We start from the raw sequence: 25,852 nt of genomic DNA, 5'->3' as shown, positions 1-25,852 counted from the left end.
GTACAAAATAATGAGTTTCAGTCTCTGCTTCTTGTTTATGAGACCCTTTTTAAACGATATACTTGGCTATGTTCTAAATTCAAAGTGCACTAAAAAGAATCGAGTAACAGCATTTATATCCCAGTTCTTTACTATACGAGTCCCATGAAATGTATGCCTAGTCATTAAAGTGGTATGTTTAACTTCTTTCTATACCTATGAAAAAAACGCGTCACCTGAAAAAAAAAGCAACGAAACTTCTCATGTTAGGTTTCTGTTTTAAGTTTTAAGCCTTTCTCCTACTTTGTGAACCCTTGGACCAGTTGCGCAAGCCCCCAAATTATGTTCCGAGTTTAATCTGGTTTCCTCGTTGTAAAGGAGACATCGAAATACCAAGTTCAGTAACGTTTATAAGCAAGTTTCTACAACAACAAATATCAAATATTCGAAACGAGTTTACTGAATTCGTATGAATGAGTATTCAGGCACAAATTTGTTAGCGACTTTCATCGGTGCGTGTCAAATACCAAGAAAGCTTTGGTTGTCTGTGTTACGTAAGTGGGGTGTTAATACAATCAATAGACCAAGAATTACTTATCACCTCCAGCTACTCTCTCAGCCGGTACGACGTACTTGCTCGTTACAAGTATCACCACTGCGGCTGTTAATAGTTATTTTCTGGTGTTAAATGTAACTTGTCCAAAAGTTTTAATACAGAAGGTTATATTTAGTAAGCGATATGCATTAAATATTATCGCAACACGGAGTCAATATTAAATAACTTCGTGTGACATTATTTCCAGCCACACACTTAAATTACGATAGTAGCCTCTTGAATGAAAGTACTGTACACGCAAAATCAATATAAATTCAACATTACCTCTTGTTACTATACAAAATAAAAACTTCCATTCTCAGAGATATTTCTGCAGACACGTTGTAAGTAACAGACTAAGAATTAACAGTTTATCGGTGTCAGTAGATGCAACATACATCTCGGATGGAAACAGTGCTAGAAAGAAGGACAAAGCCTTAAAAGATTAAGGAGTTGTCTAATAACCTAACAATATGTCAAAAATATTTTATTAGATGCAAGCAGTAAATTCCCTACGTTGAATTTCGGGCTGCCCTATATGTTGTATAATGAGATTTATGAAGAAAAGTTGCTTGGTAGTTGAATGTAAACCGTATTTTAGCACTCAGATATGTCACCCAACCAGACACCCCTTATATCTGAATCTCACTACAACGAGAATCATGTCTTTCACGTGAGTCTGTTCCTTGAAGTATTTAATTTCCTGCCTCTCGTTGTGGTTCTTAGCAATACATATACGAATAGCACGTTGGAGCGTATCTATTCCCGGTTTATGCCCTGTACTTATTTAGACATTTATATTTATGCCAGTTTATTTCCAGAGATATTTATTGTACAATTTTTTCTTAATAATGTCTTAATTTGAGAGTCAGGTAGGTATGAGTGTATTAAAGAAATTTTTATAATAATTACTCATAGCCTTACATGCTATACAGTGTTTCTCAAGTTGAATAGTTTCAAATTTCTAGTTATTTTCCTGACTTTTAAGTTGAAAGATACAATTTTTTGAATGTTGTTGAATTAATCCGTAATAAACTAGCTTAACCCGATGAACGGAACAAGGGATATTTCTGGAAACTTATTACTCTCTAATTTTCACATCCGAGCAGCATATTTGTTTTCCTCAAACTTAATAGGAACATTTCTGAAAACTTATGGTCTAGGTATGACCTTACAGAATCAGATATCGCTAAATCTGATAGGAGCGTTACTGAGTTGATGGCATCGCCAGTTTCCCGGTCTATCTATAGCCAACCTGAGCTAGTAGTTTGAAATAACCCCGTCGTCAGCAGGATGTAAATGCCTAATCAACTTCTTGTATATATGCAGACTGAAACTACGAATGAAACTTTGTACCAGGCACGGGATTCGAACCCAGGCCTTCTGTTCACTATGCAGACAAGCTATCCACTACGCCACACTGGCGTAGTGACATTGCATGACTACACGGTATATATACATCAAAGATGTTTGAGATTTGAAATTGTCTGTGCAACGGTATCGTTTCAATTTAACGTCCTTTTTCTTATAACTACCGAATACCACCCGTGTCTTGTAAAGCTGCATTAAATTAGCCCACGTAACACTTAAAATAAAACTGACGTCTGTTACCCAGGACACGGAGACCTGCTATATAGTAGGGATGATATAGCGAAAACCAGTCCTACATGTCAATGACACAGCAAGGCTGTGAAAAATCTTTATTTTTACGATAAAGAAAGTATTGGAGGTACGCTCCGGCAGAAAGCACCAATACTTCGAAAACAGTTCTGAATGCAAGGGAGCTGCATATTTGGCAGGTGAAGGCCACGGGCGGTCTCTAGCATGCAAAAATATTTTTTGTAAAACATGTTTTAACGGAATATAGAATCAGAACACGGGAACATCAACAAGTATTGATAAAAATTAACCCTTCGAAATATAGGATACTGTGGTTAAGGCCCAATATCAGGTTCATGAAGACAAAAATATCGGTAGGTCGCCTGAATTAGGTCCCAGCGATACGAGTTATAGCCTAAAGAATCAGAGCAACACGGTGTGCGCACGAGAATAAAAACTTACAGTTACTAGCATGTTCAGGCACTGGTAACTAGACACTGTCTAGTGGCACAGTCAGTTAAAATTCACTTTCTAACAAAATCTGCTTTTTGGTTGGCTTCTGTAAATTTATTTCTTCTGCCTATGTATGCCTTGAGTAAATATAATTTTACCTCTAATGAAATAGGTCTCAAACATGTATGATCTATATGTCTTCATGTATACTGCCCAAGAATACGCGGGGGAGGCAAAGGAGAGTGGGGTGATAAGTCGGGCCGCGCGGAGTGGCCGCGCGGTTTGAGGTGCCACGTCACGGATTGCACGGCCCTTCCCGCTGGAAGTTCGAGCCCTCCCTCAGGCATGGGTGTGTATTGTTCCTAGTATAAGTTAGTTTAAGTAGTGTGTAAGTCTAGGAACCGATGACCTCAGCAGTTTGGTCTCTTAGGAATTCACACACATTCGAACATTTGGTAAGTCGGTTGCTGGTATCATTTCTCCGATCTGAAGCTGCGCTCAAGAACGGGCTTCGGGAAGAAAGACTGTCGAAAATTTTCCGGAAGAGTTTTAATTCCTCTGAATTTACTTTTAAAGTCATTCCGCGTGAAGTTATGGGAGGCAACAAAATATTGTTTCTTGGAACGTACATTCTCGGAATTTAAGTGCTAATTCGCTCCACAATGCAGGTAGAGGTTCTCGCATCTTCTGCCACTGACGATGGATGAGCATCCGAGGGCTTGCTAAATGAGTCTCTGTGCGAAAGGAATCACTCTTCTTTACATCCCCTATGTTAGTAGTACCCGGGAAGGTTTCCAAAATGGTGATCATTATTTTTAAATCATTCGTGATAGAAGCCTAGCATTTTGTGGGATGTCTCTTTGACCACTGAATTACTATTGCTTCAAATTCTTCCATTGAATCTTACCGTACATATAGCTTGCAGGCTATTAGCTTCTGCAGTCCCTCCGCTATAAAGAGCTCCAGATGCGTACCCATACATATTTTACTGTTATTAATATCCACCTGTTGATTACTAACTGAGTATTTGAACAAACAGATTATCGAAGAATCAAAAAATCTTACTCTTATGGTCTCTCCTAAGAGCCATCAGGTGTTTTTTCTCTGGTGTTTCGAAAGATATTTCCACTTCGTTTTTGCTATGTATATCTGGAGTCATCCCAAACAAATACTGCTCATCGTATCTCTCATGCGGACCCTTGAGTGTCGACGGAAATTGTCGGTTTGTCTCCCTTTAAGAACAAAATTGTTTATAAAGCGGAATTTTACATTCCCGCTCGATAGAGTGGTTCCAGGTTAGCCTAGTACGATTTCTTTTATCGACAGTAAAACACGAAGAATAACCAGCATTCCAGGAGCGACAGCACCGGCAGAAAAAGTCGAACAGTTTTGGGAAAAAATTCAAAATGAAACTTCAAAACTACGAACTCACAATATAAAATTACGCGTAGGAGACTTCAACGTACAGATCAGCATATAAGAAAAATACAAGGCAAAAGTAGGAAATTTTTTGCACACAAACGCACCAGTACGAATAGAGGAAGCCTCATCAACTCCTGCAGACAATTCGAGTTAAACCTAATATCAACCTTTTTCAGAAAATTACCAAAGAGGAAGAAGACCGGAGCTTCCCTCAATACACCCACAGCCCCATATCAGCTATATCATGTGACAATGACTAAACAAAACCGTAGATAAATCATGATCGTGAGAGCCAGAAGGAGACTAATTATAGATTCTGACTATTTTTTAACAGAAATCAAAGCCAAATTTCAACCTAAAATACTAAATCCCAAACTTCAGAAAGTCGATAAAATTGAAACATAATTGCTGTCAGACAACAGCAGCAAATTCGTTAAAAAGCTTCACACAAAGGAGATGGGAAATTGGGACGAGGTCAGAGAAGCATTGATAGAAACGGTGAATGAATCAGAACAATCACCAACAAAAGGAAACATAGACGGTGGAGTAGGATACGTGACCAAGGGATAGATCGTCGACAAACAGCTTTGGAAAAAATTGATCTTCCGAAAAAAGGAGGGAGACTGGAACATATTCAAGGAGATCAGAAAACTGACATCAAAGAATTCGAATAAACAAACGGAAATATAACAAAAACGAATAAAGACAATAGTTACAAATTTCAACAGAACAATACCAGGGACTGCTACAAAGTTCTCAAAGTTTCCAAGTGGAGATGGGATAATAGCTGAAACGTGTACACTGGGAGCGGAGCGGGCATCTGAAACCATGTTTTATGATGTTATTAAGATTTTTGGGAGAAAGTAAGACCACTGGACGACTGGGAACAAACCGTTATCTATCCGCGACATAAGAGGCGACAGGACAGACATTACCGAGGAATATCTCTACTTCCACTCACCGACAAAACTGTATCCAAAGGTCTACCGAATAATATAGAAGACCAAGCAGAACACACAACTGACGACTGCCAAACAGAGTTCAGAAAAAATTTATCATGCCCGCATCAAATATTTAAATAGAAAATAATCCTCAGGATAAGAACAATGCGGAACCTTAACGCAGTTGTTACATTCGTTGATCTCAAAAAAGGCTACGATTCGGTAAGCAGACAGACAGTATTCCTAACATTGGAATAAGCAGGTATCGACAAAACCATCAGGCAATTAGTCACAACTCCAAAAGTTGAATTCCTACTAGAAGTTTCCGAACCCTTCAAAATTAACACTGAAGTTAGGCAAGGCGATCGTCTCTCGCCGAGTCTCTTCAATCTGGTCTTAGACAAGATCATGAGAAAGTGTGATAAGGAGCTAAAGAGATAATATTCGAAAGAATACATCTAGAACAAGGAAGAGGAAGTTTCTAGATCAAACGTATCACGAAATCACAGGAAAAACTGGATTAAAAGTGTGATATGAGAAAACGGAATGGAAAATGCTCAGTAAAATTTTAGGTCCTGGAGTAGTAATATGCAAAATAATGATTAGAACACAGTATAGGCAATCTTAGGTAAACCGTTTCAGTAAATGCTAGGAAACGGCCGTCTCCCACTCCCAGACAACCTTGTTCTCTATCTCTGGTGACTCGAAGGTAACGAGACGTTGAACTCTAACCCTCATCTTAAATTGTTTTTTGCTAGCTCGTACTATCTTATTTCTCTGGCCGTTCAATAAGTTCCTTGTCCATGATGTTGCCACGATACATTGTATACATAACATGGTTTAAATGGCTCTAAGCACTATGGGACTCAACATCTGAGGTCATTAGTCGCATAGACTTAGAACTTCTTAAACCTAACTAACCTAAGGACATCACACACAGCCACGCCCGAGGCAAGATTTGAACCTGCGACAGTAGCAGCAGCGTGGTTCCAGACTGAAGCGCCTAGAACCACTCGGCCACAACGGCCGGCATTGTATACTTGAACTGGAGCACGTATTCTCTACGACTGTGTAGGAAATATGATATTACGGCAGCTTATTCATTTTATTCCTCGTGTTGGTTTCGAATATTAGAGAAGTACCAATTCTATTACGTAATATCCCTTCATCACAGAGAATTCTAACTTGCTTTCAAAACTGGGAATATTGTTGTCTGTAGTTAGACTGAAGCTGTTTATAAAGAAGTATTAAAAAAATCAGTACAGCCACAGCTGGTAACAAACATATGATTTCTCAAGTTTATTTTAATGTAATTTATTTCCGTTTCCGTATTTTTTGTTCAGAGTAAATGAAAACTAACATATTCCACAGGACATTCTGAACATTCAGCTACTACACAATATAGTAAATCTAAATAGAGTGCTCAGAGAGGATGCATGCGGAATACTAACGTATTTGTAGTCGAGCGGGAAGCCGTCCCCTCCGGGACGACTTTGCGGGCTCGGACGGGGTAAGCTGAATTCGAGTCTGTCGCCGGCTCATTAGCTCACGTGCGCCTACAGGAGCAGGGCGCAACCAAAGAAAAAATCAAACGAAAAAGTGAAAAAATCAAGCTCAAAACATGATCGCTACATTAAGTAAAATATGTCTAAAACTATTTCTACAAAATTTTGATAGATATAACTATCATACATATTTCTTCATTCCAAAAATACGTAAAAACTACTTAATGATTAAGAAACTATACAGACCTGAACCATTAATGTCTGGAAAAGAATACAATCTACAACTATCTACATTTTCTTAAGGTATTATGCTTTGAAAAATTGGAATGTGAGGTGCATCTTTATCATAGGTATTATTATTATTATTATTACAGTCTAGATAAGTGTGGGCTCAGATTTATATTATTAATAATATTAATAACAATACGAATAGTTAACTACCTATGTGGGAAGTGTTTCTCTATCACATACACCACTCCAGATAAATGAAAATTTAGAGAGAGAATACAATTTCGCTGTTAACGTGGAGTAATAAAATGCCTTTCTTACATTGTCATAGCTGTAGCGTTTATAATTTTGAATGCAGTAAAAGTTACAGCAGGATCAAAACTTGAAACGTTCTTTGTCTACGGTAAGTATGTTTTAGCACAAACTTAGAGGCACTAATAGTATGTGGTTAGCTACTATCACATTAGCATTATGCGTTTCGTACAGAAGCTCTAATCTAATCTTCGAGAAAAAAATAAATTTCTCACTAAAGCTTAAAATGCATAATTTGAATCTACATAGTATTTTATGCATTTCTACTAAGACAACATTATGGTAAAGATTTTCATTCATTTGAGCTATGTAAATATTCTACATGAGGAAAGAAGTGGTTCTGTAATGTTGAGGTGCCTGTGCAGAATTGTAGGACTCGATCACGTGTGCCGAAGGGTATTCCGTAAATGGCCTCTACCTATAAGGAAGAAGACGACAGAGTGGACTTACTAATTGGAAACGTATATATGAGTGAGTTCTTCATTGTTGAAAGCAATTTAGAATCAAAGCTTTGATCGTAATAAGAGATTTGTGGCAAAAGCCTAGCTTCACATGCACAAACAGCGTTACAGCGTTAAAGTTCAGTAGAGATAAATCTACGAAGACAAGGAAAATTACAGTATTAGTTCTGATGTACAATGGATACGCACTGGCAGTAAATGTAGTACTCATTAAGAGATATAAATTATAACTACGCTTCATCCTTACCGTGTTACTGATGAGGCAATATTCTTGCATGTTCAAGTGTATGCGACATCAGAACTAAGCCGAGTGGGCTTGTGTCACATCAGGCTATAATATGTAGTATCAGACGCAACTGTTTGGTGTCGTCACATCTGCTTACAGATGTGTTAACAAAGGCCTGATATAGGACGTAGTTAAATTACATAGTTGACAGTATCGAATATGTGGGTCTGACATGACGCGCATTGTTTATGATCCCTAAACTAGTGTCAAAGATAAATCACCGTCATTAGTGGGTTTTGTTGAAAACATATAACACGTGGATTACTGCACAGCAAAATAAAGTTAATTTCAAAAATTTCTTGTGATTAGTTTAATGCTAACATTCACTGAAATGCATTTCGTCATACAACTTGAGCCTCATAATAAGTGACTGACGTTGCAACTGGCTGCTTCATGTTTGCACTTAGAGGTTCAGGTGATCTGTCCACTCTAATTGAGTTAGAGGGTATCTGCCAATCTGTTTTTGTAAGTTATACTGAATTTCAAACCTCCTGTTAATAGCAGCTGCACTGTTATTTTCCGTACAAAAATGCCCTTCTCCTATTCACATTAATTTATGTCAATGTTTATTGGTTTGACCAAGACCTTGATTATCGCAGGTAAGGCTCCCTCTTCCTAAGTTAACTCTCCGTGGAATCTACTCACCGTAAACAAGTACCCTCAGGTTACTTTTGACGATATGTGCACTTGAATAATGCAGCCATTTGCTACAGTACTGCCATGGTAATTTTATCTTATCAGAATTTTTGTTTCTTCTTTTTATTCTCTTAATGTATCTAAAGTTAGTCCCTGTTAAGATTGAGCAGTTCTTACAAGAATTCGAAAAGAATGACAACTGCTGGCCACTCCGGTAGAGTGATAGTTCCAGTTGCATCGATACTCTGTTTGTCCAAAAGCCTGCGACCACTCTATGCTCCTCGTCATAAAGATGTCATCAATCTGGAAAGTAATATTTAGGGCTGACTTTTGCAGTTACTACAGGACTTTACATGCTGTAAAGTATTTGGACTACTTACTAATTCAGATAGGGCGATTTCTCCCTTCGTCATTCAGCCAGATTTTTTGCCGAATTGGTGAGTCTAGAAAACGATGCTCCAGTTTTGTGGATAAATGACTGGGATTATGTGAGCAGGGAAGCCTAGTAAAGCCAATAAAGTTTTCACTAACCACTATGCTGAAATGGTAACGTTTTCATGAAGAGCATTTTAAGATGAATGTTGAATATTGTATTTCAACTTAGTCTCAACTGTTTCGGAAACACTAACGTGAGTTGTTAAGTTAATACCTGCGTTTATTTGGCCATCAATGGAAACTGGAAATAAAAAAAAATCACCTATAGTCTCACAACTTTCACCTAAATTTTATATGTACATTATGTGGGCCTGTTGCTATATTCTCTCTGTAATCGGTCGTACTTTATGAAACATTTTGTTCATGAACGATTCTATAATGAAATAAACCATGTGGTAGTCACAATATTGCATGACTTAGAGTAAATTACTAAGTATAACTGCGAAGTTAAAGTAGTTTTATCAATAAATGCAACTAATTATAGGAAACCATCCTTAATGACTTGTATCACCTAGGTTTCCATAAATCTCGTAATGAAAATCCCGGAATGATTTCTAGGACAAAGCAGCAGAAAATTTTTACCATCCATCCATCTGAGTATGTTAATTATCTCTAATGGACCCAATTGCTTGGAACGTTGAGCTAAAACTATCCTCTTTTCATTTCAAAGGGGGTCAAATGTAGCTGGTCAACTGCTGTATGATGACGAAGCGTACTGTAAGGCCTTCTTACTCACCGGAAAATGACAGTGACTACCGTCTGCTCCTTGTGATGTTTCCCCGAAAAGTTATTTTTCAACACTGTTACCGTTTTTAACCTTGGACCTTGTAGACAGCTGACGTAACAATTGATTTGTCTAACTCAGCATATGGTGTGCACCAATGGTAACCGTTCAGGAAACTCATCTGTATGATCACGAAATACAAAATAATTTCTGATGCTCCGTTCTGGGATAAAGGAGTGTAGAGGTAGCCTTCGTTACGCTACAGAGGACTCTTATGTTTTCAGAAACTATTACAGCAACAGTGACTACTAAATGCGTTCAGCTATCTGACTAAACCAGTGTCTTGTCTAGAATGAGAACAGACTACAGAGAGCAACGTGATAGTTCTCAGCGATTTATGTGTAATACAGACCCTATAACAGATCATAAGTTACTTGGTTGTTATTTATTTACTTATCGTACACATGAAATACACTCGAGAATACATAACATTAAAGAGACAAAAATACATGTAGTACATTAAAAACTGGTATTATATTCAGTCACATAATTAATTCAAGGCTTGATGCTGTGGCCAAGTCGTTTGGGTCGCCTAGTTAAGCTCCCAGTTTACACTCGTCGACAATGTGACAGATGGTCGGGTTCGGTGCTCCACAGTCACAGCTTGGGCTGGGCAGCTTGCAGAGTTTTTGCAGGTTGTATGCATGAAATCCGTGTCCTGTTCTCTTCCACTCATGCCGTGGGAGTTCGAAGCTTTGGGTCTCTGCACAGGATCAATACGATATCGCACTTCAGGTTGATCATTTCTAGTCCACATTTCATGCCATTTGTTTTCAGTGGTAAGGTTTCTATCAACAAGCCGCTTGACCGCTCTCAGGGTCGATTTCTGAAACGAAGTGGGTTTGTTCTCAAGCTGGGAATACATTTATGGACGAGAAGTTGAAGATTATTTATTCTTTTGGGATATTCTTTCTACGGGTTCTCCTGTGTTCTTAACAGATGAGGAGCTGTGTAACTGAGTGTTGGAAACCAGCATAAGGTAGTAGTTCTTATAATTTTTATGGTTGTATTGAGCTGAGTGTCTATCTTGTTTACGTGAGGACTGTTCATCCACACTCTAGCACATTATTCAACTGTAGGAAACACTAAATTGAGTGCCAAGTTCGAAGTGTATCTGTTCATGCTCCCCAGCTAATACTGCAGAGTTTCCGGTTAAGGTTGTTTCGTTTCTTAATTTCCAAGAAGTTTTTTCTAGATGCTTCATGGAAGACAGCGTCCTATAACGAATAATTCCAAGAAAATATAGGTGACTCTGGTAGGGAAGCACTGTGTACACATATCAAAAAAGTTTTGCATCACCAAAGTTTCCAGAACTCTTGAAGATAGACGTTGGCTGTGGATATTGTATCAAAGACACAGTACCTTTAACTGCACCGAGATGTCACTAAACCCGCTTGCAGGTGTAAAAAACCATGTACCTTTGCAACCGCGACACCACTCAGCGCGATACAGATTGGTCCAATAACATGCCGAATGGACTGCTCAGGATTGGCATCACGTTCTCTTCGTGATGAGTGTCGTATATGCCTTCAAACCAGACAATCGTCGGAGACGTGTTTGGAGTCTGAACGCCTTAGACACACTGCCCAGCGAGTGCAGCAAGGTGGGTGTTCCCTGTTGTTTTGGCTGGCAATTATGTGGGGCCGACGTAAGCCGCTGGTGCTCATGGAGGGCGCCGTAACGGCTGTACGATACGTGAATGCCATGCACCGATAGTGCAGTTATATCGGCAGCATATTGGCGAGGCATCCGTCTTCATGGACGACAACTCGCGCCCCCATCGCGCACATCTTGAGAATGACGTCCTTCAGGATAACGACATCGCTCGACTAGGGTGGCCAGTATGTTCTCCAGACATTACTGGGATGGAGTGAAAAGGGCTGCTTATGGACGACATGACCCACCAACCACTCTGAGGGATCTACGCCTAATCGCCGCTGAGGAGTGGGACAATCTGGACAACAGTGTCTTGAACTTGTGGACAGTATGCTACGACGAATACAGGCATGCATAAATGCAAGTAAACGTGCTACTGGGTATTAGAGGTACCGGTGTGTACAGCATTGTGGACCACCACCTCTGAAGGTCTCGCCGTATGGTGGTACAACGTGCAATGCGTGGTTTTCATGAGCCAAAAAAGGGGCGGAAATGTTGTTTATGTTGATCTCTATTCCAATTTTCTGTACAGGTTCCGGAACTCTCGGAACCGAGGTGATGCAAAATGTTTTTGGTGTGTGTAGTTCATACGAACCTCCATTTCATAATCTGCCGCTTTGTTGTTTACGTTGAAACTGCTTCGGTTTTAGGAAGACTAAATTTGAGTCTGCACATGAGGAAATATTTACGTATTTTGTTGAAATCATCAGTTAAGAGTAATTTCGGCACTTTTGGACTCGTTGTGCTGAACCGCAAGTGCTAGATCGTCAGCATAGCCAAACTCCTTTGCGCTGGTTTCAGGGAAGTCACGAATATAAAGGCTGAAAATATATGGGATATTACTAACCCATGTGGTTGTCCATTATTTAATTGTCTTTTTTTGCATATGAGATTACCCTGAACTACACGTAAGTGCCTGTCTGGGAGCATTTTATTGATTTTTGTCAATACGGTTTGGCAGAGAAATACTCTGATCATCTTATATCAGAGCCCTTCTTTCCACACTGTATCGTCAGCGGAAGTTAAGTCGACGAAAACTGTAGATGTCTTCATTTGCTTCTCAAATCCCGTTTCGATGTGTGTTCTTAAGTTTAGAAGGTGATCTGTGAACCTCGTGATTGGTCTGAAACCTGCTTGTTCTACAGGCATATTTCCCGGTATTTTTACGCCTTAATAGAAATCTCTCCAAAAGTTTGTAAAACAACTGAGAAGTCCTATTGGGCGATAACTTTCTACTAAATGTTTATTCGGTTTCGGGCAGTGATACTTTTGAAACCGTTTGGTAGACATACTGATTTTGGAACTGGTACAAAGAGTTTTGTTAGCCGAAGCCTAGTCTCTTCCCACAACAAGTTAGAAACCCAGGCGGTATCCCGTCAAAAGCAGATGACTTGCTTGTCCTTACACCCTGGAGAGCCGTTTTCAGTTCCTTCAGTGTGAAGTCCTGAGAGAATTGTGTACCAACAGGTGTTATTTGACGAATGTTGCCGAGCTCCATTTTTATTTTTATTATGGTTTGGCTTCGTGAGGCTTTCGAAAATCAAATAATTCTGTTTGCTATTTGGACTGGCGTCACTGAGTGATCTACCCGAATTGGCAGGTTACTTCCACCGAACATCTTCAGGAAGCTCCAGGATTGGCGACCTGATTACTCAAAATCCAACTTGGTTACTATTTCGATCCACTTCTCTTTTCTTGATGCGTTCAGTTTTTGAATCAGTTTATGAGCTAGATCAGGATAACCATTCACCATATATGACTCATAAAGTTCTTCGCATTCATGGCTCCACCCTGGAATATATTCCTTACTTAGCCCTTTGGCATACATTTCTTTGCAGTAGAGATTACGGCACCAATAAATCTGTCATAATTTTCAAGTGAAGCAGGAATCCTTCTGATAGCATTATCAAGTTCTTTCGGGAATGTTTGCCAGTTTTCCCTTTGAAAGTTCCATCCTCGTCTAGCAATAGATCGAGTAACCGGAATCTGCCTACCCATTTTGTAAATAAATGGTCGGTGTTGCCTGTTTGGAAAGTCAACTATAACTATTCCGGACATTTGAGAGGTTGGTTTTGAGACCTTTTTGATGAGAAACAGAGATCTGTTTGTAATCTTGGATCCATGTTGCAAATCTACAGTTAGTTGATATCCATGTTCATCGGATATATATTAATGTTAAATAGGCACTTTTATACATTAGTAATATAATCGTGTATGTAAAAGTATACATTGCTCATTCACGTTTAAATACATGATTCAGCTTGAAACCGGTTTTAGTATCTTATCTTACTACTGTAAATATGTTACAGGATTACAAACAAATTACATCTTTGGAACAGAGCTAGTAACACAAAGATGTATGTAACATTTTCCAGTATGTTTTCTGCGATTATCTAAATGAAACTGATTCTTGGAGCAGATGGATTTTTCATGAACATATATTTTCAATTCGGTCGCAAAGTTAACACTTCTGTACAAAATTTTACAGCAATGTATATGATACTAAACTCTTCATCGCAGAACAATTTTTCAAATTTGCAGAGATACTACTCGTAGCTCCTATGGCATATAAGTCAGGTATACATGTTACCACTGTTGTCAGTAACCCAGGCGAATTAGCTAATGCAATCAAAATTAACGATTTGTTCCGATTGTTCCTACATATTTAAATGTAACGATCGCCTACAGAACCAAGTTGAGCTTACTTATAAATATTGAGTTAACTGATGATGTTCGTAGTTCTGTTAGTTGTTGAGTCTTCAATAAAATCACAGAAATGTGTCGTAGACCGTCGAAAATTTCAAACGTGATTTATGATATTTGCAAAGGTTACGTGAGGTATATTCAATGACAGTGATCGTTATTTATCTTATGTGTATACTAACTCACGAACGTGTGAAGACGTCTGCAGCGGATGTGTTGTTCATATTTATGGGAAAATTTCAATTTTTTTTATGGATCAAAAACTACAATCAAGTGAAAATTACATTCGTTTTACAGAGATAATTCATTCTCATTCAAAGTTCATTACTACCTGTGATCATGAAGGAATATATGAATTTATATTTACATTACGCTTAATCTAAATTTACTCTTCTTAACTAATAAACACACTCTTACATACAAATTTGTAGCCTGAAATTCTGCTAACTGTGATTACATTTCATCACAAAATTAAGTCAACTTGTTTCCTAACGTATTCATTTTTCGAATAACTGTAGATATGTCCCTGATGGACTGTGATATGTTTCCTCTGTTGTTAGCAGTATTCCAGTTTTATCAGCTTTTAATAAAATAAAATGAGATGAATACTGGTTTCAATTATGGATGTATGTACCACAGGAGTGTCAATATGAACCCTGAAACGTACTAATGAAACCAGTGAACGTACCATTCTCGTCCTTCCTATAAGCCACGCAAAAGTATAGTCCATAATATCTCTGTGTCGTAGACGTTTTATTAATTCATTGGTTAAACTAAGTATTTTAAGGTAGATTCCAAAATCGAGCAACCTACGATCGCAGGATTTTGAAGATGAATTCACAGCTCCCACAGAAAGTACTTTATTGAGTGAATTCTAAAGTATAAACGGAAGTGATCTGCCAGCCCAGCAGAGAGTGTTTATACATAAAAATTCATATAATTTCCAGGAAATTTGAATATTCCACTAATATGTATCTCCCAGAAATATCTCACGAATGTTTTATAATAAATAACTGCAGGAAGCGGGAATCAAACAGGGGAACCCAGCTAAACTCGGTCAAAGCTACACCACGACAGACGAATCACACCACTTCGCACTGTTCACCTCCGTCGCAGAGCAGTGATCTGCTGTTTCAATGTGGATTAAAGATTCTTGGATCTCGATCGAATCGATGATCCTTGAGGATCCACGGGTTCATGTCCTCATGGTCACCTTGGCATCCAAATGTTGTTACTTCCGGGTAGTTATCGCGGTTATCGTTCAGGTCTTCATGTTCCTTATATCGAAAGCTACTATCGGCAGTCAGCGCCTCAGGATTGTGTTGGGGGTTTATTCTAAAAATATTGACGACGTGTCTACGCTTTCGTCACCTCGATGTAGGTCATCATCGTCAATTTCGTAGACAATGACCGGCGAGCGATGTAGGATTTCATACGGACCAAATTAGCTAAACCTTTTTTCTGGAAGCCCGACTATCAGGGCAGGTGTAAAAATCGATGCTAGGCCACCTTGGTTGTAGATTAGAGATAGATGTTTCGAGTCATAACGCTCAGGCTCTTTATCTTGAGCGTCTGTGTGCGTAGGATCAGTCTGGTTTCTTCAATGGACGCGAAGATTCGTTTCTTGTAATCTTCCTCGGCATCGCCAACATGAAAAGCGAACAATATATCGAATGTTATTTCGTTCTCGCTATTATAGATCAATGAAAAAGCTTTAAACCTGTAATGTTCGATATTCTGTGTTGTGAAAAATGTCATGACAGACAGTATAGTATCCAAATCACTCTACTGCATGTCAACCTATGTCTACAGCATATCTTCCAATGTCTCATCAAAATGTTATGCGTGATCCGTCGTCTGCAGGTGATTCGCAGTTGTCATCCTATGGATATGTAGCATCGAGAAATTACTTCCTACACAATTTTGTCTGAAATCATTTTATAAGATCAGAGTTCGATTCATGTGATACTTATTGCTTCAGAAGTACTTCTACAAGCAACCTGTCAATATACAGAGCTCTTACAGTCCGTACAGCCACGGTGACAGCGTAGCTGGCGTGACACTCAAGGCACATTAAAAGTAAAGCAGTCATGAATTCGAAGATTATTGTGAACACCACAGTGCTTTACTAGGCATGGTCCACTTGGAGGTGATATACTGTTTCCTTCTTCCGACCTTTAGACTGACTTATCCAGCCAGATATAGAGGCCCCTACAGTTCAACGTGAATTCCTAACAACGGTGCAGCTCGGCGTTTTTCACGTCAACAAATATTGCCAGAGGTTAAATAATTGAAAATTGCCAGATGAAGAACAGGCATGGGAGACCTATGGATTTGAAGTCTGGCAGCTGACCACTGTGCCACCGAGCCGCATTAGGTCACATTCCGAACCATTTAGTTCCACTTTCCGATGTGGATAGTGGATAACCACACCAAGAGGTCGATAACAATCCCGTGAAATAAGGCAACTGCTGGTGTAATCGGTACAACTTGGCCTGGCGGGAAGGCGTGGGGAATGGGAGGGGGGGGGGGGGAGGAGGAGGTGAAAATGAGGCCTAGGTTTTCGTCACTGTCATTCCTTATAGGTGCTTACATAGCGTCCGACAAATCTATGGGTACTGACTGGTAGCTGCTTCTGAGTCAAACAGTGGTATATAAGTATAGTTGGTGAAACTGAATTGCGATAACGAACAAAATTTTCAATTCCATTTGACTGTAATTTTTTATGCACTGTTCCAGAAATTAATCTGAATCCCCTTTAGGAGCTTCTCTCTTCTCGAAGATCTCACGGTCTTCAATGATGCTAGTGCTTCCACTTTCTCGACTGCAATTGTGTGGTAACTGAAGTATCACCTGTATCAGCTGCAGAGAGGATGCCTTTGTTGGTCCCCACTGACGCAGCCTGTGCTCTGCTGAGGTCGAGTGCTGCTTCCTGTGACTCCTCCACAACTGAGGTGTGACACGACAGCAGTCCGCCGTTTCTCCCACACGTCAACCGCCAGAGGCTTCACAGGTTGCAGCCAGGGCCACCTGTTGGTATCGTTTCTGGCAGACAGCCGCTCTCATTGCCTTGCCGGCACGACGTACCTCGGAAGCTGATTTATCTGTAGTCTTTAGTTCAAGATCTCATCCTCAACGAACTGGAGTGTTTGCCGACACCAAAAGCATCTTCATTTCTTCGGCACATCCATTCTGGCAAGATATATCACTCTTAAATGCCATATTTAAGGACATTGCGACCAGCCAGAATTACAATAGCCCAGCCGCAACTGTGGCGCAGCGGTTAACGGAACTGTTTAATAAGCAGGAGACCCCAGGTTCGAATCGTGATTCGACATTCATTTTCACTCAACACCGCTGATTCCACCTAAAGTCTCGATGCAGCTCACATCAAAAGTTTCTTTCCTTTCTACGCCCTCTACCTTTATTTTACGTAATTTGAAAGCAGCTTCTACGAGAACTTCAACAACATTAAATGTATGGGACTCGATCAAATAGTGTCAAGATAAGAGTGTGGCAAACAACTGTCCCGCCGTCAGGAGAAGAGGTTACACATACGTTTTCCATATCACACCAAATTCAAGGAAAACATGAACCCAGGTATGGTTTCTGAGTTTACCGTGCTCTTAAGAACCGTCTGTCTGTGTCCTGCTCTTTTAGCAGTCAGTTAACTTGCTCGGAAAGCTGTTCAGATATTCACGATGTATACGACAGTCTAAAAAGTGAATATGAGTTATAGGGAATGTCACCAAACTATTAGAGCAGCGGTATAGTTTTATGCTGAAGAATATATAGATTGTGCCAAGCACTCACGATCTCTCTTTACAAACATTACAAAAGGTTCTGGGAACTAAAAGTGGAGATAATAAAATATGCCAAAGAAAACAAGGAGCAGTTGTTGAAAGAAATGAAACTAACATTTTAGCGGCAGTGACACACAACGAAATGTCCCTAAGAAGGATCTCGGAAGCATCAGAGAAATCAACCAAACGTGCGATTGGCGAACACTACATTCCATTACATTTAGCAGCAACTACAGCATCATAGCAATGACTTCCGAAGTTTGTTTCAGTTCTTCGAATGTTATCTGTGAAGAATAGGAAGTGATATGGCACAGACATGTAAAATTTTGTTTGAGGAAGGATCATTGGCAAGTCGGACTTCGGAATATTCTCTATTGTCAGTTGAAAATCCACACTGACTTAAAGAAGTGAATAAAAACAGCGTGCGTCTATCAACGTTTGATGTGCGTTTTGAAGATCTCATTCGCTTGTCCTGTTTTATAGATGGAAATCTAAATGCTCGCAAATATCTCGACTTACTGCCAACATGACGGATGGCCCTCCCATACCGCTTAACGAATGGCAGATCACATTAAGAGCGCATTTGTAGAGCATTGGAACGGTCGTTCGGGTAACGCAAATCGTATGCACACCCACCAAAATCTGTGGCAAAAATTAAAACAATAGTTCTAGTAGGAAATACCGAAAACTCCCAAAGGCATAAAATGGTTTATACTACGGGACTGTGCTGCCGTTAGCACTAGATGAAATTCGACGTGCAGTATTATTTCTTCACAATCACTTCGTAGCGTGTATATATGTTCAAGATCAAAATTTTGAGCATTTGGTGTGACGCACCAACCGTACCTGAGTTTCTAGTTTGCTTACATTTGGTGTAATAGGGCCGACGTTTAAGAGATCTCCTCTTCTGACGACGGAACACTGTTTTGTGGAGCTGTTATCTTGATGCTTTTTGATCAAGTCCCATACATGTTACGTCACTGAAGTTCTCTTAGAAGCTTCTTTCTAATTCCATGGAAAAAGTTATATATTTTCGTAAATAAAAGTGCTCCGTACGATAATTTGACAACTATAGATGATAAAAATTACTTGTCAACCTACGAAAATTCGCCACATTGCCTACTGTACCTTGGCGAAAATGCATCTCCATTTAATTATTCATTCTGCTATATTTGGGGCTGCCTGTCTTAGCTACCTCAAGCTGTATGTTCACGTTATGAAATCGTCGTTCTTATAGTAACCACTGGTTCAAAAATGGACAACAACAGTCAGTAATTCCCCGCGTCTCTTAGAACGATGTGCCTTTTGGCGGATTAACAACGAGGGTCGGTGTGCCAGCCAGTCCGGATGTGGTTTTCAGGCGGTTTCCCACACCCCATTACGGAATTACCATGCTGGTACCGTCTCAGACTCAGTTTCCGATTCGATAACATATATAAAATTTTCGCTCACTTCCACATGAATAGCACTACTCACATATAGTTAATGTACACATATTCGTCCCTGGCGGCGGGGGGGGGGGGGGAGGTGTGGGGGGGAGGGGGGAGGGGGGAGTGTGGGCGGGGGGGGGGGGTATATAACGGAATTGCGACAGGGGAAGGGCATCAGGGCACCGTTTAAGTTAACGATGCCAAATTCCTTAATAACCATGCCGATATTGTGCCGATGCGGGAGAAAGACACATGAAGACAACAAATGGTTCAAATGGCTCTGAGCAGTATGGGACTTAACATCTGAGGTCATCAGTCCCCTAAGAAGACAACAAAAAGAAGAAAAAAGAATAGCGGTAGTATACGGAACGACGTTTACAATCACTACCTAAGCTCAAAGCCCATTTTTCGGCATCAGTGACGATATCATTTATAACAGTTCCTCAACTGTGGCAGGGAATCCCAAGCATGTGTGTGTCAGATAACATACTAACGTAGTTACATTTACAGCTTCTGAATGACAGACACCTTACCTCACTACTGCAAGCACAGAATCAGTAGGACTTCACGATTTCTCTCGTTACTCATTGTAAATGAGTATCTGAAATTAACTAATGTGAAGAGAATACTTTTTCCCTGAAATAGAATATCTATTTCTTTCACCCATGCAATGATGAATTTTGCTACCTTAATCATCCAGCGGACTAGGTTACGAACTAAGTAGATGATTTTAAACACAACTTGACAAATGTATCTGTTACGAAAATGTGCATACGTTTTCTGAGCAATATTATCAGTCACCCATCACGACCCATCCACAACTTCTGCAATGTATATGGCCTACCAGTTTTCATTTATACTACTGCCATCCGGTTGAAACAGATGAATCATACGTATTACATTAAAACATTTCAGATTAGTACTGATTTTATCCATGTCTGTATTGAACTAACTACACGGATATGTCTATAGTGATCTTATTCAAGCGATAGGGACCCATCTGAAAAGCCGACGTGTTCAGAGTCCAGTGTTGTGGTCGGGTGCACGACCGTCGACGCGTCTCTCTTGGCGGCCGTGTCAAGAGGATCTACAACAACGGTTATCGTGCTGACAGTCAGCAGTGGTTCGAATGGCTCTGAGCACTATGGGACTTAACATCTGAGGTCATCAGTCCCCTATAACTTTTATAGAACCTAACCAACCTAAGGACATCACACACATCCATACCCGAGGCAGAATTCGAACCTGTGACCGTAGCAGTCGCGAGTCAGCAGTGCTCCATACTTCGTTGTACTATCTTGTTGCAAACAACCCCACTTCATGATTCAAGTTACGTGGCGAGTCTGTGTTCTACTGTATGGCTGAGGAAACAGTTTCTGCATATTCTTGGGTGCTAGTCTCGTACACGACGTTGATTATGGTTCCCCTGAATCCATCGATTTCATATTTAATTAACAGTCTTGCGAAAGCGAGAAGCAATATGGCGAAATTCTATACCGTAATCTCAATAAGCTAAGATTTGGCGGCTGTTGAATTCCGACAGGTGATGTTAAATGTTTCTCCTTCTTAAACCAGGTGTAGAACGATCATTTCACTAACAACCAACATTTCCCCAAATACAGGTAGAATCAATCCTGTATACTTATTACGATTGTACTGAAATGCTAACCATCTGTATAAACAAGAAACTAGTAAATTTCCTGCCCTTCTGACGTTAGTTGAATGCCATCTTCATGGTGTTGCAATTTTAATCGCCAGCTCTCTATAATCCCCAGTGGGCTGAAGCCATACACGTACTGGAAACTATACAAAGAAGAAATTAGTTTCAGAGTGAAGAAGCACCAAAGAGTACATACATATTCAATAGAACTGAAACGAATATTATCTAGAACAGGAGTGGGCAATTTCTTGGCTCAGAAGCCACTTTGTGGACACGGAGTTTAGTGGAGGACCACACCTTTTAAAATTATTACATTCATTTGGTAACTCTGCATTTCTGAAAAGATATAAATTGTGTCATAAAAAGTAACGAACATAAATAAAATAAAATTGCGGCACCTTTACTCAATTTATTTATTGTGTTAACTTCTAATCGTCTATTGCTGCAAGAACATTTAATTTTCAATCAGTTTAATGAGGCAATAATTTCCTATCTCCCTTACCAAAGATACTTTTTAAAAAAAAAATCTAGGATCATACTGCTTGTTTAGAACTGAATCACAACCTGCAACTTAATTTCTGTCATAGAGCATCTATATCCAAACGTATTGAGGTACAAGCAAGAAAAGCATAGCTTACAAATGTATGTAAACCCAATTATAGAGAACATTCTCCCAGAAAATTGTTTCATACACGGAAAGTTTTCAGCATACCAAGATTTGTGAAAGACAAACACTTCTTTTACAGTGTAATCTGACTGCATTTCCATAAGTTCAATTTCCAGATCCTTAGGTGCTGAGTGAATACAATCAATGACAGGATGAGAGAGCATATTGAACTGAGACTCAGTTTTCTTAAAGTCCTGGCTTCCTGTGACCTCGTCCTCCAGACACTGCAAACGATCCATACTCTTAACAGAAGCACTTTGAGGCACGTTCTGTTTTCCTAACACCTCAGAAACAGATTTAGTTTCGCTTTGAGTAGTTTTACATGCATCACCATTTCATGTACAAACAAGTCCTTTACCTGCAATATCAAATTCAGTTAAGTTAGTTTCCTAAATATATTAGCTGCAAACATGATCTCATATCTCCACTCCTCACGTACAATTTTTGTAATGAAATCATGAGATATTTCCCTCGTGTCCATAAGTAATAACAATGTTAAAAAGCATTCGAAAACCTTGCAAGAGTTCTACCGCATCTCACTGTTGTTGTAAATTACGTCTTTACACTTTACTTCGACAGGAAACGATTTGGACAGTCTATGGTGAAGTGCCGTTGCTCTTCTTGTGTTCACCGTAGTAACAGCAGGATCTATCACATGTTTTAAGACCAGTGTATCTTTACAAAGGCTCCTCTGACACAAAATGCAATGAAAAGAAAGTATTTAATTGTCTGTGTTTTGTGTTTGCAACTTGTTGTTTAAAGGTTACATTTTTCCCACTAACAACTCTTGTCCAATCTGTTGTAATTCCTGTCATTTTGTTTCAGGACAGGCTACTTTTATCCACATAAATTGCAGCACACTAAGCATATCCTGACCAGCGGTTCTCTCTTTCATTGATTGTAGGCCACGTACTTCCTCTGTGGTGACGAAATTTTCATTAATTTGACGGATAATGATGAGTAATTGTGCAGTTTATTCGTGATCTGTGTTGACGACTATTGCCAAAGAATACAAAAGAAAATCATTCATGCAGTCTTCAGCTGTTGTATGAGTTCGTCAATTCGTCACTGAGGCAATGCGCAGCACTTTAGTCCTTCTTAACACTGGAATGCTTTCAAATTTGCTTCTAAAATCATCAAACAATGTTCCATTACACTCTAGCATACAATGCTTGATAAATTCGTCACCCGAAAAAGGTTTGATGTGTTTAACAAGGTCATAGGTTACCATGCAGCCTGATTCAGCAGCGCTATTATGAACTGTTGATTGCCTTACAAATAATGTTTGTTACTTCTTCACAGCTTTTTTCGCACACTCAGCAGCTTTTATTTTGCGTTCTTCCATGGAAAGTTCACAGCCATATTAGCAATGTTTTATTTCGTAATGTCTTCTCAGATGTTACATCCTAAATATGGTTATCGTTTCATCACAAAATGAACACTGTGAGTCATTTCCTGTATTAATAAAGAAATAAGTGTTTCTCCACTGTTCATTACACACATGATATTCGTAAATGATTTTACACTTTTTCGGTAGGTTCATGGTTTCACTAAAGTTGGGAATTTATAGATTTACTGTTGCATATACCAAATATAAGTAAAACAGATAAATCAGAAAAGCACTGCGCATCGTGCTATTCGCGCAAACGAAGGTGACACTCGACGTGGTGGCTGATGGGAGCAACTGTTAAAGGGAAATGCTGTTACGGTCGTTTCCGTCTGCCACCGCACCGAATGTCAACTTAGTTTGCGCGAATAGAATTTACAATGCGCATGTGTACGAGGCAGCGGTCCTAATAGGAATATTCGGTAGCGCGCGGGGAGGAAATTCTATTCAAGAAGGATTTTTCTGTCTTCTGAGGGCGCACAAAAATCTTCAGTGGGTCGCTATTTGCCCACCCTTGCTCTAGAACGTAACAAGGTGAAATGTGCGTTCGCTGCACAGAATATTGCAAAACCTTTAGCCTGTGTAAGCACTAGAAGTAACAGGAAACATTATAATTTAATAACATAGCATAACTGCAGAAATTAATTTAAAACTTAGGTGCAACATTATCTACTTCTTTACTCTATTTGTGCGTTTATTTTAAGTGACCACATTAGAACCGAGCGAGGTGGCGCAGTGGTTAGCACACTGGACTCGCATTCGGGAGGACGACGGTTCAATCCCGTCTCCGGCCATCTTGATTTAGGTTTTCCGTGATTTCCCTAAATCGTTTCAGGCAAATGCCGGGATGGTTCCTTTGAAAGGGCACGGCCGATTTCCTTCCCAATCCTTCCCTAACCCGAGCTTGCGCTCCGTCTCTAATGACCTCGTTGTCGACGGGACGTTAAACACTAACCACCACCACCACCACCACCACCACATTAGAGTCCTCAGGCACCCTCACATGCCTAACTGTACATTCTGGGACATTCTCCTGGTACTTGTTCGCCCCATTAGCTGAAGGGTCAGCGCGCTGGATCGCCACGCACGGGGGCCCAGGTTTAATTCCCGGCTGGGGAAGGAGATTTTCTCCACTCAGGGACTGGGTGTTGTGATGCCCTCATCATCATTTCATCCCCTATGTGGCGTCGCACTCAGTAAGATCTGCCCTTGGCGGCAGAACTTCCCGCCTGGGAACTCCCGGCCACTGACGCCATACGCTCATTTGCATTTCCTGATAACTAACTTTGCACTAGTCATAGTTCAAGCATTCCATATAGTAACAATAATAATAATAATAATGATAATAATAATAACAATAATATTGTAATGAACGTAATAGTAACGCTAACGACAGCCCTTTTAGCATTGTTTGTAGTAAATTTCTAATATTATGACGTTCCTGTGCGGTGAGAGTAATGATGTACAAATGAAACGGCATAGAAACAGTGCAAGAGAATCCTACAAAGTATAGTAAAAGTTAGAAGTTGGGCTAATGAAAGAGAAAGCATTCGAGAGAGGAATGTAAGAAACAGAAATAAACAAGAATGAGAAAATTTGCCGAAGTTTTGATAATGTGAATGAGATACACTTTTGCAATTGGAGAAGACTACATCTGGGATTTTCCGATGGGGAAGCTTCATCTATTCCAACAGAAATACCTCTAGTTTTATCTAGAACGTAGGGAGATTTTTGGATCGGATGCAGCTTATTTTGTATTTTTTCACATATGTGTGGATGAATGGGAGAAAGAGATTGGGGAAACACTTATAGTAATACATACACATAGCCAATGTGTGGACTTACTACATATTTTACTTATGTTACTGAATGGAGACGGGTATTGGGCATTTGAAGAGACTATCGAGAACAATTCTAAAGAATATCCATGCAGCGATAGTTTATTGTGCCTTATTTATGTGCTCATCCAGGACTATGACACTAACTTTTAATATTTTTATATGGTAGTTTGGTACCATCCGGGAGTACTGAAAGCAAACCCATTCGAGAATGTTTACTTATGTACTTCCAGCGCAATGTATCACCTATGACGTTTTTGAGATTAATTTAAAAACATTGTCTTGAGTCCAAAGAGACCCTGAACTATACAAAAGTCGTTGTTTATGAACAATGTGGCCGATGCGATATTCCTAGGGCTAGTATTAAAAATAGCTGGATGTTGTCAACATATATGTGAGAATCTGGCAGTATAAATAGTACGACAGTATTCATTTTTGTGAAGAATAACAAGCACCACGTAAGGCAGTCTTTGATTCAGAACATGAAGCAAGCGTAACAGATTACAGAAAGCGATGAGGTTTTTAAGGTGCGACGGGCTAAAATATTTTGAGTAGGTTATGGAGATACGAAAATAGGTGACCGTATAAGAGGCAGTCTGTCGCAGTTTAGGTTTAGTGTAGTACCATAATGATATAATGTCCGGAAAGGTAACAAATAAAAGATTAAACAACTTACGGGGAATGGAGCCGGTTAACGTCCTCGACAAGCACCAGTATTTGGAGAAGTGAACATCCAGTCACTTTCAATCTAAAAATGAAACGAGAGATTGCTGTGCATTACAGCTTAAATCCTCGATCCCTAATGTAGAAAGTATTTCCAACAGGACTGGTACTATTCAGAGGAAACATGGTGTGAGGTGTGTCCTTATCAACCAACACAAACGGAGATGTCTGCTTACTTTGTTCCTAGTACTCTGTTCTCACCTTGGTCATGGCACAGAGGGAACAATTAGAACTACTTATCCATCCAATCTTAACTAAAATTTTACTTTCTACAACGTCTGACGTTGGTTTCATTTGCTTGTGAGGTGGCGCTATTATTTATGGTGTCTGATGTCTTGCCATATACGCC

At 39.7% G+C, this 25,852-nt stretch overlaps 1 protein-coding gene across 1 annotated transcript in view; it reads right to left on the bottom strand.

The window, feature by feature from the left end:
* The window catches only part of LOC124722545, a 435,389-nt gene that overhangs the window by 190,348 nt on the left and 219,189 nt on the right, over window positions 1-25,852 (bottom strand). The window contains exon 2 of the mRNA XM_047247687.1: window positions 6,441-6,545. Coding sequence (XP_047103643.1) covers window positions 6,441-6,545 — 105 coding nt within the window. The remainder of the gene's footprint in view (window positions 1-6,440; window positions 6,546-25,852) is intronic.

The sequence above is a fragment of the Schistocerca piceifrons genome, chromosome X (genome assembly GCF_021461385.2).
Source record: "Schistocerca piceifrons isolate TAMUIC-IGC-003096 chromosome X, iqSchPice1.1, whole genome shotgun sequence".
NCBI classification, from domain to species: Eukaryota; Metazoa; Arthropoda; class Insecta; order Orthoptera; family Acrididae; genus Schistocerca; species Schistocerca piceifrons.
Note: the sequence above shows the minus strand (reverse complement) of the source record. Positions and strands in the feature narration are given on the sequence as shown.